This window comes from Schistocerca gregaria, chromosome 7, assembly GCF_023897955.1.
Source record: "Schistocerca gregaria isolate iqSchGreg1 chromosome 7, iqSchGreg1.2, whole genome shotgun sequence".
Taxonomy (NCBI): Eukaryota; Metazoa; Arthropoda; class Insecta; order Orthoptera; family Acrididae; genus Schistocerca; species Schistocerca gregaria.
Window position 1 is genome coordinate 273,009,461 of NC_064926.1, and position 13,095 is coordinate 273,022,555.

Genomic DNA, 13,095 nt, shown 5'->3' on the forward strand with positions numbered 1-13,095 from the left:
GGTGAGGGCATCCTATCCACTTTCCTCCAGAACCTCAACAACTTCTCCTCCATTTGCTTCACCTGGTCCTGCTCAACCCAACAAGCCACCTTCTCAGATGTTGACGTCCACCTCAAAGATGGTTACATCAGTACCTCCATCCATATCAACCCTACGAACCACCAACAATACTTCGACAGCTGTCACCCTTTCCATACCAAGAAGTCCGTTCTGTACAGCCTAGTCACCTGTGGTCATTGCATATGCAGTGATGAGTAATCCCTCTTGAAATATACTGAGGGCCTCACTGAAGCCTTCACTGACCATAATTATCCTCCCAACCTTGTACAAAAACAAATCTCCGATGCCTTATCTTTCCAATGTCCCATCAGCTCCCACAGCCCCACCGTCCGGCCACAGAGGAGCATTGTCCTCGTAACTCAGCACCACCCACGACTGGAGCAACTGAATTACATTCTCCGCCAGGGTTTCGATTACCTCTTGTTGCACCCTGAAATGAGAAATGTTCTACTTGCTATACTTCCCACTCTCCCCAAAGTGGCATTCCACCGCCCAACAAAACTACACAATTTCCTCATCCATCTGGATGCAATTCCTGCTCCCAAACCCTTGCCTCATGGCTCGTATCCCTGTAATAGTTCTAGGTTTAAGACCTGTCCCATATATCCTCCCACCACAACCTACTCAGTCTTGTCACAAACATTGACTGTTTCATCAAAGGCAAGGCTACCTGTGAAACCACACATGTGATCTAGAAGCTAAACTGCAACCACTGTGCTTCATTCTACATGGGCATGACACAGGACAAGCTGTCTGTCCACTTGAATGGCCACTGACAAACTGTGGCCAAGAAACAAGTGGACCACCCTGTTTCTGGACACGCTGCCAAACATCATATCCTTCATTTCTATGACTGCTTCACAGCCTGCACCATATGGATCCTTCCCACCAACACCAGCTTTTTTGAATTGCGGAGGTGGGAACTTTCCCTGCAATACATCCTACATTCCCGTAACCCTCCTGGCCTCAACCTTTGTTAGTCACTGTCCTCACCCATCCAACCCTTTCCTTGCTCCCATTCCAGCACTTCACAGTCATCATTCTACCATCACACCCAGTCTTTTTTATTTATTCATTTTATTTTATTATTTTTTATTTATTTCTCTCTATTTTTTTCTTTTCCGCACTCCCTCCCCCCCCCCCCCCCTCCTCCCCACCTCTCCCCAGCCCACTGCCAACGTGGAGCACTTCACTGTCCATCATCGCCACCATACTATTCCTCCCCCTCTCCACCCCAGCCTCCACCTTTCCCCACCCAGTACCAATTCCCCATTCCCATCATGCACTGGTGCTGCTGCTCACAGTGTGGTTTCAGTTGCCTGAGACTGCAGTCGTGTGTGAGCTCCATTTGCATGTGTGTGTGTGTGTGTGTGTGTGTGTGACTTGTATGTCTACTGTTGACAAAGGCCACTGGCCAAAAGCTTTAATTATGAAAATCTTTTTGTTGTGTTTATCTGTGACTCAGCATCTCCACTTGGTGAGTAGCAGCTTTCCTTCTCATAACATTGCTGAATACACAATGTTGATATTTCAGGCCACTAATGATGCCTATTCTACAAATAAAGGTGAAACCTGTATGACATGACAATATTCATTTCGTTCAATTGTATACAGACAGACCTAATGTGAAAATTATAAAAGTGTGTCTGTTGCTTCTTGTTTAGTAGAAGCAATACATATACCAAGAGAAAATTGTTGTCACTTCCTTTTGAACCACTCCATTCTGAATGATGGTCTGTATGTACGCTGAGGCACACTCCCTTCAGGGAATAACAAAGCATTTAACACATCTTGTACCTTCATTGTCATTAATCAGTGAGAGTAACTGAAATACAAAGATTCACAAAATAAAAAATGAAGACACTGATTATAAAAATTAAATTATGAAAATCCAGGCTGGACTGTAATTATATATGAAATTTCAGATTTCTACAAGAGGAAACAGAGTAAGAAATTCATGTTGATGGAAATACACAAGACTACAACATTTTGTTTGCTGAAATTTTGGACTACATTACCAAAAGAGTGATTTACATGAGTGGACAACATTTTCCAGCAATATAATGTAGACAGTAACAATAACACACTAAGTTACATTTTCGCAAATATGGACCAAGAGTTAGCAAAGGTAGCACAATATCTCATCATGAAGTCAGTTCATGTGCAGTCATATCAAGCCTTCAAAGAGACAGTCATAAAATGCTTAGGATTGCCATGACATTTACATAACTTAGCTGGATGTAGTCTATTTTTGGATAAAACATTATGTACTATTTGGCTTAACTGTCTTCCAACAAGTATTGGATTTATACTGACAGCCCACAATAACTTGTTGCTATCATAATTGGTGGGAAAAGTGGACACTAACTCCCAGTTTATGCCAGCAACTACAACATTAAGGAAATGTGCCAGAGTTAAGGGGGAATCAGAAGATAGACCTCAAGAGGACAGTACAGGAGAGAGGAAGGTGGAAGCTACTAAAAAAGAAGAATACAAACTGTGTGGATCCTTGACGAACCTACAGTGCTGCTTTATGATTGGAAGAAGAACTCATCACTAGTCCGTGTCCAAGGAAGATGTGGCTATCTCAACAGTAAGACCACAGATCATGCTCAAGAGGGAAAAATTTGGTAGTGTGCTGCACAGCAAGTTTGGATTATGGGCTATGTACAACCATGCAGATACACAAATTTCAAGAGCAGCTAATAAGAGGCATTATCAACCACCATTTTTGTTACATAACGTAATCACCCCACAAACCTCAATGAGAGACAGGAGCAACACAATGTGACTGTAGTGCAAAGTACTAATCAAGAATTCAGCAATACCAAGGACTGGCATATTTTTGTCAAGGACACTCTGAATGGGAAAGAATATCTTGCGATCAGCAGATCAGATATTAGCATTCTGACACAACAGTGCTTTGGGATGATGTAACCCAGGCAAATGTTTACGCTGAAAGCAGCAAATGACACAATGATATGGACATTCCAAACAACTGAAACATCAGTGACACTAAGTCCAGAGATTTAGGGAACATGGAATTTCATTGTGGCTGCACTTGGCCATCCCATTCTGGGAACAGACTTCCCAGAAAATTTCAGGTTACTAACTGATATACTAAATCAACTACTAATTACTAGTGATTTGTCACACGAGAGTCCTGCCATCAAACTGGTAGAATTTTAAACAACAACAATCATGGCTAAGGATGACAACCCATTGCCACAGATGTTGCATGATTACCTGGAGTTCGTCACTCTGACAACCCAATGGAAGCAGAGTCAGCATTCAACTATACCTGCTCTGTCGGTCTACACCCAGTCCTGCCGCCTAGCACCAGAGAAGTACGCAGCGGCCAAACAATACTTCGATAGATGGCTAGACACAGTAATTATACATCGTTCGGACAGCCCCTGGGCATCGCCACTACATCTGGTGAGTAAGAAAGACAAAACCTGTACACCTTGTGGTGATTTCAGAACATTAAACGCCAGGACAGAGCCAGTTACAATAAGGCTAAAATTATTTATAATCAAGGTTTATCTGTTTAGCAAGAGCAATAGAAGGCAGATTCCAGACTACCTAACAGATCAAAACGAACATTTCCGTTCCGACACTGACAATGTTGAGTGTTTATGGAAAAAGTTCAAGGCAATCGTAAAATGCGTTTTAGACAGGTACGTGCTGAGTAAAACGGTGAGGGGCGGTAAAAACCCACCGTGATTCAACAACAAAGTTAGGAAACTGCTGCGAAAGCAAACAGAGCTTCACTCCAAGTTTAAACGCAGCCTAAACCTCTCAGACAAACAGAAGCTAAATGATGTCAAAGTTAGCGTAAGGAGGGCTATGTGTGAAGCGTTCAGTGAATTTGAAAGTAAAATTCTATGTAGCGACTTGACAGAAAATCCTAGGAAGTTCTGGTCTTACGTTAAAATCAGTAAGTGGCTCGAAACAGCATATCAAGACACTCCGGGATGATGATGGCATTGAAACAGAGGATGACACACGTAAAGCTGAAATACTAAACAACTTTTTCAAAAGCTGTTTCACAGAGGAAGACCACACTGCAGTTCTTTCTCTAAATCCTCGCACAAACAGAAAAATGGCTGACATCGAAATAAGTGTCCAAGGAATAGAAAAGCAACTGGAATCACACTCAATAGAGGAAAGTCCACTGGACCTCACAGGATACCAATTCGATTCTACCCAGAGTATGCGAAAGAACTTGCCCCCCTTCTAACAGCCGTGTACCGCAAGTCTCTAGAGGAACAGAATGTTCCAAATGATTGGAAAAGAGCACAGGTATAACTAGTCTTCAAGAAGAGTCATCAAGCAGAGGCGTTTTTGGAAACCCAGAATCTACTCTGTACGAATCAACATGGATTCCAGAAACCGCGATCATGTTGGACCCAACATGCTGACCCAACTCGCTTTATTTGTTCATGAAACCCAGAAAATATTAGATACAGGCTCCCAGGTAGATGCTATTTTCCTTGACTTCCGTAAGGCGTACGATACAGTTCCGCACTGTCGCCTGATGTACAAAGTTAAGAGCCTATGGAATATCAGACCAGCTGTGTGGCTGGATTGAAGAATTTTTAGCAAACAGAACACAGCATGTTGTTATCAATGGAGAGATGTATACATATGTTAAAGTAACCTCTGGCATGCCACAGGGGAGTGTTATGGGACCATTGCTTTTCACGGTATATATAAATGACCTAGTAGATAGTGTCGGAAGTTCCATGCGGCTTTTCGCAGATGATGATGTAGTATACAGAGAAGTTGCAGCATTAGAAAATTGTAGCAAAATGCACGAAAATCTGCAGCGGAGAGGCACTTGGTGCAGGGAGTGGCAACTGACCCTTAACACAGACAAATGTAACGTATTGCGAATACATAGAAAGAAGGATCCTTTGTGGTATGATGACGTGATAGCGGAACAAACACTGGTAGCAGTTACTTCTGTAAAATATCTGGGAGTATGCTTGTGGAATGATTTGAAGTGGAATGATCATATAAAATTAATTGTTGGTAAGGCGGCTACCAGGTTGAGATTCATTGGAAGAGTCCTTAGAAAATATAGTCCATCAACAAAGGAGGTGGCTTACAAAACACTCGTTCGACCTATACTTGAGTATTGCTCATCAGTGTGGGATCCGTACCAGATAGGGTTGACGGAGAAGATAGAGAAGATCCAAAGAAGAGCGGCGCTTTTCATCACAGGGTTATTTGGTAACCGTGATAGCGTTACGGAGATGTTTAGCAAACTCAAGTGGCAGACTCTGCAAGAGAGGCGCTCTGCATCGCAGTGTAGGTTTCGAGAGGGTGCGTTTCTGGATGAGGAGGTATCGAATATATTGCTTCCCCTACTTATACCTTCCAAGGAGATCATGAATGTAAAATTAGAGAGATTCAAGTGCGCACGGAGGCTTTTAGACAGTCGTTCTTCCCGCGAACCATACAAGACTGGAACAGAAAAGGGAGGTAATGACAGTGGCACGTAAAGTGCCCTCCGCCGCACACCGTTGGGTGGCTTGCGGAGTATAAATGTAGATGTAGATCAACAAGAAAATAGTAGAAACCATCAGTTACGTTAGAATAAGATGATAATAATTTGTACACAAGCCATCTAATAATGAAGACTGAATGCATTAAGGCTTGGAGAGCTCTGTAGGTGGCTACTTTCCAGTGGGTATCAAATGGCTGCTGCTGATGAAAATGGTCAACTTATTTATGTCTCTGTTAGTATCAACACTGTCTGTAAGCATGGTGAGTATAGATATGTGTACAGTAGGGACTTATAACATGTAATGAAAGAAGTAAAGGTAGCCATCACCACATAGCTGGGGCACTGAGTGGTTGACAGATATGTAAACAGAACTGAAAACATTGCTGAGATTTTGGGCAATGTGTTCCTCCAGAGCTGACAAGAGAAAAAACACACAGACATACATTGTCAGTTGTTGTGATCCACTTTTTCTATCACCCAATGTTGGAAGACAAAATCAAGCAAAGGAAAGTTCAAGACCTAATACTAGTAGCCTTTTCCTTGTACCTGCCTGAGACTCAATGTCTCTTCTATATCGTGATGGAAGAATGGTATACATCATCTTCAGAACTGTAATCCATATACTGTTTGGCATCAGACCCTCCTCTTTCTAATTAAAATTATCTAACTTTTACGGCCTCTTGTAACTTCTATGGTCTCCCTTTATTTGTCTTGGTACCTCCTGTGTAACTACTGAAATGCATTCCTTTTTTAAAACTTGTAGTTTGTCTTTTTGAAATAATAATATACTCAGTGTCTGTGTTCAGAATAATGGTGTAACATAAATCACCTAAAACTGAAATATGGGTGAAATGTGTCACACTGCAAGTGTAAAGCAGGCAACAACATTAGGTCCACACTTGCAAGTAACAGGATAAGGACTCAGAAGGTCCTGATGTAAGTGCCAGGTGGATGAGGAAAACATCAGAATGGCAGTCAGTGAAGATGAATTTTATTAAATAAATGAAGAGCACATTTCCAGTGTAAGCTATGTGTTGAAGCATACTTTTTAACATTACAAATTAAAGTGTAGCGGTCAAAGCTGTGATGGTTCTAGGATTTTATCATAGTATGTAAACAACAAGGGAAGAGGCATATAAAAACCAATATAGCTAGATTTTCTATCCAAAAGGATAAATCTTCAGATTTTGTTGCCTTTAAACATGCTTTGCATTTATGGTATTTCTTGTTTAATACTATATTCCCAAAAAGACAATACCTGTTCGACCACTTTTATGCTTGTAGCATTATTGTCAATTAAAAAACTCATAATACAGTTTAACTTAAGAGCATATCTGAATGAACTTGTGAAGTCCAATGATACTTCCAAATTAAGCAAGGTATTGTCCCTGAATAGATCTAATGTCACCTAGACTTCATCCTCTTTGCTCCTCATTGCCTTTGTATTTAAAACATAGTGTCCCTTATCATAAATGGATTCATTATCATGAATCTTTAAAATAATTGGTAAAAATGATAGTGTTGTCATTTAATAACAATTTAACAAAAATATTATTAGATACAGGAATCACAGTAGTAACTGAAAACAGTAAGACACACAAATTTACAAAAATGTTCAATTGTGTGTGAAATCTTATGGAACTTAACTGCTAAGGTCATCAGTCCCTAAGCTTACACACTACTTAACCTAAATTATCCTAAGGACAAACACAACACTCATGCCCGAGGGAGGACTCGAACCTCTGCCGGCACCAGCCGCACAGTCCATGACTGCAGCACCATAGACAGCTTGGCTAACCCCACGTGGCACAAATTTACACACTGAAGGACTAAAGACATACAAAACTTTTGTACACAGTTACAAAGTAATGAATAAGTAATTATTTTCAGAAGATAAGGTGCAAATTTAGAGGCCACGGAATATAAATACAGGGGAAAGTATTTTGAAGCACTAGTATGTTAGCCTTAAGCACTAGTATGTTAGAAGTCCAATTACATTGCTTGCATTCCTCATTGGCTTGTGCATAATTACTAGTTTTGATATCAAATTTTAAGTGACATTAATTGTCACTTACAGTTTACTTCTATTAGTCTTTTATCTTACTAGATTTCCAAGGAGGAATTCTGTATTTCTAAAAGCGCAAGTACATTGTCACCTTATTTATGTCGTTGTTGGTGCTGCAAAGTCTTTAAGTACTGTGAGTATAGGTACAATACTTATACTAAGATAAATGATAAATAAAGATACTTTTGTTGCATACCACTTGGGTTGAAACTGACTTGACCATGTTCACTTGTATCACTTGTGGATGACGGAATGTACCTCACAGCGCTGTTGCTGTTAGATTGATGGGTATCTGAAGATATGGAAGACCTGGATTTTGACCTGAAAGTAAATGTATGGCATCAATTCCAAAGAAATATCAGTTTCTTTCTTGCAGTCATATTTTTGTTGTATTACTTATACTTACTGACAATTTCCTATGGATATTTCAGAGTTTGCTAGAACACCTCAGTAAACAAAACAAGAAAAAATTCTAATTTCTCCTGATCTCAACATCAATGAATCAAAAATTCATTGACTTAATAAACAACATAGTTTCAAATTAAATTTATTTTAACATACAATAGAAAATGCTCAGTCAGCTACATATACTGACAACGTTTTAATGAATCGTGTGTTTGAAAATGCATGTAAATTTTGTACAGATTTAGGAATTTCTGATCATTCAGGTTTATTCACTGAGCTGTCCACAGTAAGCCGGGAACAACCATGTAAGAAAGGTTCTTTAAACAGAAACTTTAGTCATGAAAACTTTATTTTATTTCATGAGATGCTGAAAGACATAGAATGGCACTTTGACCAAAATATTTCAAGCATTGCAAATTCTGGAGCCTTTTTAAGTAGTGTAGTAAGTGTTTTCAATGAAACATTTCCACCTAAAACTTTTTTAACAAAGCAACAAAAAAATTAAAATGGGTCACTAATAGTATAAAACCCACTAGTGCTTAAAAAAGAGCATTATATAAGGAAATAAGACTAATGGAAAAACTGACTTGGATGGATATGTTAGATAATATAAAATTATAGTTAAGTAAGTTGTCAAATGACAAATAATAGATTAATTTTAGGACATGAGAAAAATCAGTGGCAGTGTGGTCTGTTGTGAAATCTGAACTGGGGATCAAAGTTCCTTGTCATGAAATTTGTAAAATTAAGCCTGACAATGAGATTATTACAAATCCAGCTCGCAAATCCAGCTCGATTTTGGAATGCTTCAATGAGTTCTTTAGTGTGATGCAACCAGATGACACTTTTGCAGATTATGAGAGCAAAATTTGTTCCTTCATGCTAGATCAAAAGTCCAAATGCCTCACAAAATTTAAAGTACTTTCAGCAATATATGTAGAAAATATTATATTAATACCTAGAAACAACAATTCTGCAGGCTGGAATGGGATACACTCAAAAGTCCTCAAATTTATGAGTAAAATAACTGGACATTCGGTATCTATAATAATAAACCGATCTTTTGGATATGGACATTTCTGAAAGACGCTGCAGAAGTAAAACTGCTGTTCAAAAAACCACCAAGAGAGGATATGAATAGAATATTCATAGAATAGAATAGAATATTCTATGAATATTCTATTCATATCCTCTCTTGGTGGTTTTTTTGAAAAATCATCATCCCATCTCTCTTATTCCAGCCCTGTCAAAAATATCTAAAAAAGCTTTTGACATCAAGATTCCAAATTCTATTGAAAAGTATGTGATTATTTTGAAGAGTCAATTTGGTTTCCAGCATGGAAGAAGTACTGTACATGCAATTAATATGTCTGTTGACAATATAAGCATCATCAGACAGGAAGAGTAAAGCTCTTTTGTGTCCTCAAAAACACCTCTGTTCAATAAATCATGCTCTGCTTATCTATAAAATTGACAGGTATGTGATTAGGGGTAGCACTCTAGACTGGTTCACTTTATATCTATAGAATAGGAAACAGAGAGTACGTATTTCTTCAAATGTAAACAACTATTCTTCAAAATGAATAACAATACACAAAGTGTCACTCAAGGCTCTGTTCTAAAATGCATTTTGTTGTTCTACATTGCTGAATTACCCATCATTATAAATGCCCCATTTGTTTTATTTGCAGACGATGTTGTTGTTGTAGTAGTTTTCAGTCCAGAGACTGGTTTGACGCAGCTCTCCGTGGCACTCTATCCTGTTCAAGCCTCTTCACCTCCAAGTAACAACTGCAACTTACATTCTACTGAATCTGCTTAGTATATTCATCTCATGGTCTCCCTCTACAATTTTTACCCTCTGCACTTCCCTCAGTTACTAAACTGGTGATCCCTTGATGCCTCAGAATCTGTCCTATCAACCTATCCCTTCTTCTAGTCAAGTTGTGCCACAAATTCCTCTTCTGCACAATTCTATTCAGTACGTCCTCATTAGTTATGTGATCTACCCACCTAATCTTCAGCATTCTTCTGTAGCACCACATTTCATAAGCTTCTATTCTCTTCTTGTCTAAACTATTTATTGTCCACGTTTCACTTCCATACATGGCTACACTCCATACAAATACTTTGAGAAACGACTTCCTGACACTTAAATCCATACTTGATGTTAACAAATTTCTCTTCTTATATATTCTCTACTTCGATCATCAGCAGTTATCTGTGTCTCATTTCCTAATCTAATTCCCTCAGATCTCTACTACATTCCTTATATCCTACTTTCAAGACACTGTCCATTCTGTTCAACCGCTCTTCCAGTCCTTTGCTGTCTCTAACAGAATTACAATGTTGTTGGTAAACATCAAAGTTTTCATTTCTTCTCCATGGATTTTAATTCCTACTCCAAATTTTTCTTTTGTTTCCCTACCGCTTGCTCAGTATACAGATTGAACAACATTGTGGAAAAGCTACAACCCTGTTTCACTCCCTTCTCAACCGGTGCTTCCCTTTCATGCCCCTTGACTCTTATAACTGCCCTCTAGTTTCTGTACAAATTGTAAATAGCTTTTCACTCCCTGTATTTTTCCCCTACCACCTTCAGAATTTGAAAGAGAGTATTCCAGTCAACATTGTCAAAAGCTTTCTCTAAGTCTACAAATGCGAGAAATGTAGGTTTGCCTTTCCTTAACCTACGTTCTAATATAAGTCATAGGATGAGTATTCCCTTGCGTTTTCCAACATTTCTACAGAATCCAAACTGATCTTCCCTGAAACAGCTTCTACCCAATTTTCCATTCATCTGAAAAGAATTCCTGTTAGTATTTTGCAACCATGAATTATTAAGCTGATAGTTCATTAATTTTCACACCTGTCAACACCTGCTTTCTTTGGGATTGGAATTATTATGTTTTTCTTGAAGTCTGAGTGTATTTCACCTGTCTCATACATATTGCTCAGCAGATGGAACAGTTTTGTCATGGCTGGCTCTCCCAAGGCTATCAGTAGTTCTAATGGAATTTTGTCTACTCCTGGGGCCTTGTTTCGACTTAGGTCCTCCAGTGCTCTGTATAACTGTTCATGCAGTATCATATCTCCCATTTAATCTTCATCTATGCCCTCTTCCATTTCCATAACATAACTCTCAAGTACATTGCCCATGTATAGACCCTCTATTCATTCCTTCCACCTTTCTGCTTTCCCTTCTTTGCTTACGACTGCTTTTCCATCTGAGCTCTTGATATTCATACAGGTGGTTCTCTTTTCTCCAAAGGTCACTTTAATTTTCCTGTAGGCAGTATCTATCTTACCCCTAGTGATATATGCCTCTACAGCCTTTCATTTGTCCTCTAGGCATCCCTGCTTAGCCATTTTGCACTTCCTGTCAATCTCATTTTTGAGACGTTTGCATTCCTTTTTGCCTGCTTCATTTACTGCATTTTTATATTTTCTCCTTTCATCAGTTAAATTCAACATGTCTTCTATTACACAAGGATTTCTACTAGCCCTCATCTTTTTGCCTCCTTGATCCTCTGCTGCCTGCACTATTTCATCTCTCAAAGCTACCCATTCTTCTTCTACTGTATTTCTTTCCCGTGGTCTTGTCAACTGTTCCATAATGCTCTCTCAAAAACTCTCTACAACCTCTGGTTCTTTCAGACTATCCAAGTCCAGGTCCCAACTCCTTAAATTTATACCTATTGGCAGTTTCTTCAGTTTTAATCTACAGTTCTTAACCAATAAATTGTGGTCCACGTCTGCTCCTGGAAATGTCTTACAATTTAAAACCTGGTTCCTAAATCTCTGTCTTACTGTTAGATTATATATCTGAAATCTTCCAGTGTCTCCAGGCCTCTTCCATGTATACAACCTTCTTTCATGATTCTTAAACCAAGAGTTACTATAGTGTTATACCCTATGCAAAATTCTACCAGGCAGCTTCTTCTGTCTTCCTTATCCCCAGTCCATATTCACCCACTACTTTTCCTCCTCTTCCTTTTTCTACAATCATATTACAGTCCCCCCTGACTATTTAATTTTTGTCTCCCTTAACTATCTGAATAATTTCTTTTATCGCATCATACATTTCTTCAATCTCTTCATCATCTGTGGAGATAGTTGGCATATAAACTTGTAGCACTGTGGTAGGCATGGGCTTTGTGTCTATCTTGGTTACAATAATGCATTCACTATGCTTTTCATACTAGCTTATCCTCATCCCTGTGTTTTTATTCATTATTAAACCTACTCCTGCATTACCCATTTTTGATTTTGTATTTATTATCCTGTATTCATCTGACCAGAAGTCTTGTTACTCCTGCCACCGAACTTCACCAATTCCCACTATTGCAGATGATACATATGTATTAATAGAAGACCATGTGCTAGAAAACAACCATGTTGGTATCATCAATATGAGAAATCATCTAGAAATGTGGCTTCAGTTCAGTAAACCCTGGAATAACAATGGATTTAACAATTCTCAATGATTAAAAAATCACTAGAATTTTAGAATTAATCCCGTAAATCTGATGCACATATTCTCATTTTCAGACTCATAATTCATTGTGCATTAATTTGAGTTTATGTAAATATGAGTGTTTTCCTGATGAAGAGTTAGAATTTTGGTGGAATCTTATGAACCGAACAGTTTAATAATCATGCCATGAAGTAAATCTAATGAATCTGCAGAAAAACTCCAGTTAGCACACTGCCGTAAACAACCATAAAATACAACTGAAGTCTTACATCCTAATTTTTCTAGAACTCTAAAGATAATCAAAATTATTTTTCTGTTATTTCAGGCACACTGTAGAACTTAGAGAATGGTGGCAGGAAACATTCCTTGGGTGTGGGGAGTATGTGTGGAATTACAGGGTTAATTTAAAACTTCAGTTTACGTTTATTAAATAATCCAAATCTTCCTACCACACAACTGCTTCAGTAAGCCATTCTAAAATTGAATAGAACAGTGGCTGCCACCAAAATGACTTGTGCCTTTATGTAGGTTGAGTTTTCCAGCTAACAATGGAAAAAAAGCAGAAGCAAAGCA

At 38.7% G+C, this 13,095-nt stretch overlaps 1 protein-coding gene across 4 annotated transcripts in view; it reads right to left on the reverse strand.

The window, feature by feature from the left end:
• Window positions 1–13,095, reverse strand: part of LOC126281978 (mast/stem cell growth factor receptor kita-like) — a 309,972-nt gene that overhangs the window by 69,921 nt on the left and 226,956 nt on the right. For all 4 annotated transcript variants that reach the window (XM_049981360.1, XM_049981357.1, XM_049981359.1 and 1 more), the window contains exon 15: window positions 7,837–7,961. In XM_049981360.1, the coding sequence (XP_049837317.1) occupies window positions 7,837–7,961 (125 nt within the window). The remainder of the gene's footprint in view (window positions 1–7,836; window positions 7,962–13,095) is intronic.